General features: G+C 30.8%; 1 protein-coding gene and 1 long non-coding RNA gene across 2 annotated transcripts; one reads left to right on the plus strand and one right to left on the minus strand.

Annotated features, from left to right (window-relative positions):
* The first annotated feature begins 2,615 nt into the window (after positions 1–2,615).
* Positions 2,616–3,779, plus strand: LOC114165908. Its single transcript, XM_028050535.1, has 6 exons — positions 2,616–2,683; positions 2,756–2,889; positions 2,952–3,022; positions 3,104–3,175; positions 3,281–3,425; positions 3,512–3,779. The coding sequence occupies exons 1-6, from the start codon at positions 2,616–2,618 to the stop codon at positions 3,649–3,651; spliced, it is 630 nt and encodes a 209-aa protein (XP_027906336.1). The 3' UTR covers positions 3,652–3,779.
* Positions 3,780–4,907: 1,128 nt separating this feature from the next.
* On the minus strand, positions 4,908–6,675 carry LOC114167444. The gene is made up of 3 exons (XR_003600226.1): positions 6,438–6,675; positions 5,982–6,282; positions 4,908–5,180 (listed from the first exon to the last, which is right to left on the minus strand). It is a non-coding gene; the product is annotated as an uncharacterized LOC114167444 (long non-coding RNA).
* Between the last annotated feature and the right edge of the window lie 2,073 nt (positions 6,676–8,748).

Consider the following 8,748-nt stretch of genomic DNA (forward strand, 5'->3'; position numbering starts at 1 on the left):
TAATTATAGTTTTTTATTTATAAAAGTGACTATTTTATAAATTAATAATTTTTAATTTCATAAATTAATATTTAAATTGGTCATTATAATTGTAGTGACTAACTATATTTGATTTCAAGAATTAGTTTCTAATCGAAAATTTTTTTGTAATCAACGCGACGGTAATACCGAAATCAACATGAAAGCCAATTATAAATCTAATAACATTTGCCCTCTTCTTTTAAAACCTAGACGAAGATTCAAACCTCCAGCATCTTTGCAGTGTCACACATATGTATGGTGACGATGATGGTGGTTTATTGAAGATGAATGAAATGAATGGTACCGTGGTTTACTGTTAGAAATTTGAGTGACATCCATTTCATTCCTATGTAACTTCAATTTTACTAGCGAAAAAACATAGTGAATTTTTGAAGTATATTCGAATATTTAATAAGAATATTAATTTATTATAATCGCTTTACCTCTAGAATAAGTTGTCAAATGATAATTATCGTGGAATTTTTTTCCTTTGACCTAGTGTCCCACAAGCCACCCCTCTACCTTAATTTGATTCATCTTACTTTTGAAAATAAGTTTTCCTTATACCGGAAAATGGAAACGATGACACTAAAAAATAGTGTTAGAATTAAAATTTAAAATCAAATTATATAGAGCATTAAAATAACTTTGAGAAAAAGCAACAAATATCTGTGGTGACAAATGGAAAATCACCACGTTCCATCAACAAAAGCACTGGAACATATATCTTTCCCCAAATACAAATATATATATATATATATATATATATATAGAGAGAGAGAGAGAGAGAGAGAGAGAGAGATGGTATGAAAGTCTTTAAAAGATGAAGTCAAAGTCAGAAAGCAAATTTTGAGTTTACGACATTCACCGTAACGTGACTTTAGTGGGTCATTCTGTTGCCAAACTCAGAAAGCAAATTTTGGGAACAGCCATTGAGGAAAGTTCATGCATTGCAGTTTCATGCTTTTTTGGACAGAAAAAAGGTTTTCACACAATGTACACCTTATATTCAGAATCATAGATTTTCTTAACAGAAGCAAGATTCATAATAAAACTAGGTATGTAGTAAACATTGGATAAAGACAAAGATGATCTGATAAGTGTATCAATATACTAGATAATGAAAAAAAGAAGACAAATGATGTGATATATAAGTTAGGTGAATTCATTAAAAAAAGAAAGAAGTTATAATCTAACCCAAATGAATGTATTTAATAGAATTCAATCTAATCCATTATGACTAGCTTTACTGGAACTGAGGAGGCCAAATTTATATTAACAATCACTATTCTTACCCTTCTATATTTATTTTAAAGAGAAATTCAATCACAGTACATTTCGATTGATCAATTTTATATTTTAGTTGTATATATTAATCACAATTAATGACAATCACATGATCCTTATACTTACCATTTAAACTGATTTTCATCTACAACATCATCTTGAACAAGACTAAGAGCAACAACAACCATTCAACCAACAAAATAAGCATGAACAACATCAAGATGAAGTTACTCACTATGCAAATTATTAGGAATTTAAAAAAGTTTGACTTTAGATTATGTTTAAATTTTATTTACATTTGGATCACTAAAATTTGAGTATTGGATCTTGGGGATGACTACAAACAAAATGTGGTCCAACATCTTTGCTTTTCCCAAACAAAATGGTATGGAAGTCTTTGAAAGATGAGTCAAACTCAGAGAGTAAATTTGAGTTTACAACGTTCTCGATTGAAAATGTTTGAGACTGAATGTAATGTGACTTTAGTGGGTCATTTTGAAGTGATTTGGGAACACCCATTGAGGACAGTTCATTCATGTCAATAAGAAAGTCAGCAAACAAAGAATCTAGAAATATATATTAGATTGGAGATAAAAACATGCATTGTTACTACTAAGTTGAGGTTGGAAATGTTACACAAGACAACTTTCTTTGAGCATTCCATAAGGCAAAGGATGCATATTAGAATTTTGTTATGCCTGTGACAGTGACAGGGACAGAGTAGGGGCCCTCTCTGTCCCTAAGCAAAATCTGCGTAGATACTGTGCTTATACCCCACCAGTAGGGGCCTCTCTGTCCCTAAGCAAAATCTGCATAGATACTGTGCTTATATTCAACCAAATAGAGAAAAAGGAGTGAGTTCATTGACATAAAAGGAGGATTTGCAAAAAATCCCTACTTTTTTCCTTAATTCCTTCTTTTAAATTTTACTTTCTATGTTCTTTGGGGTTTGATCAAACGTATCTAGCTTGCACATGGCACATGCACATGTAGTTATCTGTTCGTAACGCCGCTTTGAATGGCATAAAATCTTCACAAAAATGTAGGCCATACGTGTGTGTGTGTCTGGCACACATAACAAGAGCAAGAGCAGCATGCGAATTTTTGATTTTCTTTTTCTCCTGCAATTCCGCAACTATTCCTCTCTTTTTTTCTGTGCCATACTATGACAAAATCAAATGTCATGAGAATACAGCAGACTTATGTCAAGGTGCACTGTTTTCTTGTCTCATATTGTCTTTCCCATGAACACCCCTTTCTTCATAAACCCTGTTTCTTCGTTCTCTCTCTTCACTCTACAACCAAAAATGGTACTTCTCATCGTGGTAGCTTTATTTGCTTTCTTACAGCTGCAAATTGTTTTAATAGTTTACTGGTAAGTGCGTTCTGATTCCTTGCTCTGTCTTTTTTTTTTTTTCAGATTTCTCCTGATGCACTTGTTTCCCAGGCTCTGGAATCGAACTAAACCATTTGTAATGAGCCGTTGCTTCGTTAACACAAACGGAATTCAATACATCGATAACGTTAATGTTGTATTTTGCAACCAATGCGGCCACTGTTCGAAGTCCAACAACGTGGCTGGTATGTCTGCCCACAATGCATTTCCTTTCTATCTGTGAAAAAGACTGATTTTTTCTTTCCAGGGAAAGAGACTACCAGTGACTCAGGTTCAACGGTTGTTTCTGTGGCTCCTCCGTCAACCTCCTCGCCGGTGGTGGGTTTTCTGTTTTACTCCGGTTATCATCTCAAAAACAACGGTGAATTTCATTTGGTGTTTTGGATGTTGTGTTTGCAGAGGGAGAAGTTTAGAGTGACAAAAAAGGTTGATCCAGACAACAGTTTCAGACACCAACGTGAAATGATTCAGGTGAATTTTTTTTTTGGTCTGATTTTTGTGATGTGTCACTATTTTACCGAATGAGTGTTGGTGATTATGAAGGGGAAATTGAATTTCCAATATTTTTCAAACCAGAAGAAGATGAAGATAGAAAAAAGAGATGACAGAAAACAAATTCACCCATACGAAAATAATGGAGAGGGACTTGAAAGTATACGACTTCTCAGATTGGCATTGGCTTTGAAGATCGTAAAATATGTATCAAAATTCAAGTCTGAGAGTAAGTTCGTAATGAATCCAGTTTTAGCTTAAAAGGGATATTTTAGTTTGAAGATGGTATAACTAATTCTCTTATCTTCTTCTCAGTGACAGGAATTGACGGTGAGAAGTTATGCCTACTGCTAGAACACATATTTGAGAAGAAGATTGAGAAAACACCTATTTCCATGGCTACAAATACAATGGTAGTTGGTGGTGACAAAACAGAGCAGGGGAAAGAGGTGTGATAAGTCTCTTTGCACGAGGCTCTGTCTGTGTTCTCACTGAAAAAAAGTTCATAGCCCAGTGCAAGATCAAATTAAATATCAGTTTTTTTTCAGCTGTACCTTCTTTTTAAACAAAGTTTTTTACTAAATGTAGGAAGATTAATGATGTATGGATTAGCATAATGATTTATTAATGAGTTGATCAGCGTTTGGCTTTGCGTTTGAGGGTTTAATTAATCACAAATCAACCCCTTTTCGAGCTTTGCATACAATATGATATCGCCTCTGTCTTTTAACAAAAGACTTGCATGATCATCAAATGTAAAGGCAGCCCCAGTAAAAAACCATAATAATATTCTTAATGTATTAAAATTTAAGACACTATTTATTTGTTTTATTTTTTTAGTTATTTTATTTTATTTTTGTGCAGAAACTTGATGAATAAGTTAATAGTTTGTCATTACCACAAAAAGTTTCAATGCAAATCAGAAAAAAACGAATCTTTATGTCGACATTATAGGACAGAGGATAAGATCTCTACAGTTGTATAAGTAAAAGGTTTGTAATGAATTTGACCTGAGAGCATGGAAGGTTTTATGGTACCGAGGTACCATTCTTCCGTTCATTGACATTTTTCACAAGTCGAAGGATAGTGGAATTTTGGGACCACCATGTGTGAGGGGACACAATCAAAGGATAATAACGGTTGGTCCACTAATTTCATGCATTAATGGAAACTGTTCGCAACATCATAGAACATAAATCATAATAAACCATGTTCTCAAAATGAGAAAACGTTAGGGTGAGAGTGCACACTACTAGATATATAATGTACAGTAACACTAAAAAAATGTTACTAAATCATGAAAAATGTTATTAATAGAATTTAGTAACATTTTATCACATGTTACGTATTCCCCATGTTACTATTAATTTTTTGTAACATTTATACTTATTAATAGAGACATTTACATAAATGTTACTAAAGATTTTAAGTAACATTCTTTTAATAAAAATGTAACATTTTTAAAATGTTACTAAAAGTTTATAGTAACATTTTTTTTATAGAAGAGTGACATTATAAAAATGTTACTAGAAAGTTTTAGTAACTTTTTCTTAATAAAAAGGCTACATGTTAAAAATGTTACCAAAAATAATAGAAAATTTCACACGTGATTGAGCAGGACAAAAACCACAGCCCCAATGCCATCATATTAGCCGATACATATTACAAGGAAAAAATCCAAAATTTTAAAATATGCTGAAGGACTATCATATTAGCCGATACATATTACATTTATTTAAGCAACCAAAGCTAAATGATCAGAGTTCAGAAACCAAAAGATTAACCAAAAACATCTAAAAGAGAGGGGAGGATAACCCTGGAAAGAACAAACAAGTCCTTAATTTAACCAAAAACATCTAAAAGAGAGGGGAGGATAACCCTGGAAAGAACAAAAGTCCTTAATCTCCTATGGCAACGCAACAAGTGAAGCCTTGCTTAGACAAAGGCCTTCCACCTTTGGCACACGAAAAAACACATCTAGGACCTGTTGAATAATAAAAAAGAAACAATGCTCACGAACAATACCAATTTCAATTTCAACTACATAAACCAACACAAAGGCACACTTATAAAGAGTGTGTGGACTCATTAAGTGGTTTTGAACTACTTTATATAACTTATTTAAATTTTAAAATTAACAAAGGTAAAGTCTACTCATGCAAGTTTAAAATAACTAAAGATAGCTAAAAATCAACTCAACCAGAACTCTACAAGAAACTAAAAATTTCACTAATCAAGACCTAAAAAGGACTCTAAAAGTAGACTAATACTAAGGACTGTATTAAAATAGAAAGTAAATAAGTAAAAAAAATTATCTAAACAAGTTTTAATGGACTAAAAATGACTAAAAACTAACTCAAAAATTGATTCCTAATAGAACTCCAAAAATTCACAACATGACTGATTTCAACAAAAGCATGGGAGATTAGTACTCAACACTATATTAGAATATACATGACTGATTTCAAATATAAAAGTTATTTGAATAAGCATAAGTAGTATCTGAAAGCTAATAGCTTGGACATAAGTGTGTGAAATGGAAAAAGAACTGTAAGTGGCTCTGCAATTTATTTATCATAAAATCGAAAACATAAATACAGAGTTTAAGAAGAATGGTAAAAAATTTCACATAAACTTATTCTAACATGGTCTAAATGGTTATAACAATCAAACCACAACCTATTTCTAAAACAGAATACAGAAGTCACCGTCAAAATTGCCTAAACACAAATCAAATTCATATTATCATCAAAGTGAAGAATGAAACAAAGAAGTGAACCCTCACCGCTACTTGAGAAGCTGTGGCATTGAAAAACGAAGCCTCTGCTTCAAGGTCCTTGATATTAGCCTCAAGGGAATCAACCTCCGCATCCAAGCTTCCCTCTTCACTGCAAAATCTCAACAGTTTGCTTCGAAGTTCTCTCTGCATAATACCCTTCTCCCAAATAAACCTAATAACCAAAACAAATGAAAACCTTTCGCCACAGAGAAAACGCACATTCAATCAAGGAATCGAACTTTCCCATTTGGTCTAAAAGGTCCATTTTCAGAGAATGCACCCACTCCAAGAGAAGAACACCCAGATCCTGTACAAAACAGAAATTAGCTTATACATTTAAAGTCCTCTACTTCGTATTTTGATCAGGAATAAAATCACCTATACAAATCATCTATTTGCCTCTACAAACCTCGTATGCAGCTAGAAATTGCTTAAATCGTCGAGATGCACCAGAATCTTTACCTGATTCAGAGGTTTGGATTGTTGAACAATGCAACGATCACGAACACCTTTCTCGCAACAATCAACGGAGCGTGACGCTAGGCAACAATGCCGGAACCAGTGAGAATACTGACGCCCATATTCACACGAAGTTCTGTGTCGAACCCTAGATCAAGAAGATTTTATCCTAGCTTCTGGTGTAGAATACCTTCAAAGCATGAGAGATAAAACGAAAGGGGGAGCAAATGGTAACCTAAATTAATTTTTTCGTAGATTAAAATCAATTATACAATTAAATTATTTTTTACGGTTACACAGAATGATAAAACGAAAAAAAAAATCTAACACAGAATTGGCTAGTAAAATTTAATTCTTTGTAGTGTTTATTTAAAAATATTATTATATAATTATTAATATAAATTAATAATTTATAATAACTTTTATTTAAAATATAACTTATAATATTTTTTATTTAGAAAACATTATTATAATTTAGAAAATTAATGTATAGTAACATTTTTAATAGTTATGAAAATAAAAATGTTACTAAAAATAGAAAATGTGTAATTATTTATAGTGACATTTTTTAAAAACGTTACAATATTAATATTAATATTCTTTGTAGTAACAATTTTAAGAAAATGTAACTATATTATATCTATAGTAACATTTTTAATAAATGTAGGTAAGTAAATGTTACTGTAGCTACTAAATGGTGTAGTGGCAGTCCTCTCTCAATTTTCTTAATACATTTATAGATAAAAAAGTAAATAGTATTAAGTAATAATAAATATGATTAAAACAAGAAAAATAGTAATATGTAATCATAAATTAGATTAAAAAAATAACAAAACAAGTATATAACATTGTATAAACAACATTTTACCTATACAAATAATACCCCATAAAAGTATTAGTAATAGTAGGATTATTTCTCACAATCCCCATTAAAAAACTTTTGTATAGTCTATTATATTTTTAAAAAGAATATTGTATTTCAGTATAAAGAAATTTGAGTTTGAGTGTTGTATATCATGTATATAAACTCTTGTCACACCCCTCCCTTGCACTCCATATCTGCTTTACCTTTTTTTTTTCCTTCTCTCTCAACAAAATCCTCATTCTTTTCTTATTACTTTTTCTCTATCATATTTCATTTATTTCAAAATCTAATTATATCTAGTCATACATGAGGACTTAAGGAAGTTTTTCATTTGATCAAATCTTCGTAATTTTTTTTATTTGGTCTAAAGATTCATTGTCCTCTTTTTTCTTAAGTTTTTGTCATCAATTTTAATGGATTAGTCGAGAAAATTGATTATTTCAACTTATTCATATTTTGAATTTTTGTCATGTTTGGATGCTATGTTCTAGGTCTCTCATTGACTTTGGAATGTTTTTCTTGAAGATAGTCCTTGTAGGTAAGGAAAACTATTATGTTGTGTTAGAATCTTAAGTTAAATGATATGGATGTAAGGGTGGCATGGTTACCATATCAGATAATGATTAAAAAATCTTTGTATGTGGAGGGTAGTTGAATATGATGATTTATGAATGAGATAGTTTGTTTGCTTGTGTATATGTGAATAGTGAAATGAACTATAATGTGAGAACATTATGATCACCCTATCTAATTTGACTGATGTAGTTGATGATGAAATTTGGATACTTGATTTTTAATGAACTTTGATTATTCTAGATTATTGTTTTAGTTTTTGAATTTTTTAAAATTTATTTTAGACCATGTTTTGAGGTCTTAAACCACAAATTTTTTAATTTTAGTCCATACTTTTTAAATGTCCTGTTTAAAAATGTGTCCCATTTCCTTTAGTTTTAAAATCGTGACTTTTTATAATCATTAAACTACGTGTGTAAAACTACGATTTTTTTCCTATGTTTAAGTCACTATTTTTTACATGCAAACAAGTTAAGTGTGGTCTAAGACCAAAAATATTATAGCGATTGTTATCATTTAAGTCCTTCAAGGTTGTGTTGTTTTTTATTTTCCGTACATATTTTAGGGTATTAATGTCTAAGGCGTTGAACATCTGAAACCCATCTTCAATGTCAATTTTTACTTCAGTCATTGAAGTTTTTTATTTTCTATTGCTTTAGACGTTGAAGTTTTTGTACATATTTTAGGCTTTCAAATGTCTAACACCTTGAACATATGAAATGTTTCTTCCATGAACACTCTTTTTCAAATTTGGTTTCATTATTTTACGAAATTTTTTCTTTTTTTTTCATTCAAATTAAATTTATCCATTAAAATTTTCTACTATTTAATTATTTCGTTTTATTTTTATTTTCTATTAAGTTTTTGTTTTATTGA

This window comes from Vigna unguiculata, chromosome 10, assembly GCF_004118075.2.
Source record: "Vigna unguiculata cultivar IT97K-499-35 chromosome 10, ASM411807v1, whole genome shotgun sequence".
In the NCBI taxonomy this organism is placed as follows: Eukaryota; Viridiplantae; Streptophyta; class Magnoliopsida; order Fabales; family Fabaceae; genus Vigna; species Vigna unguiculata.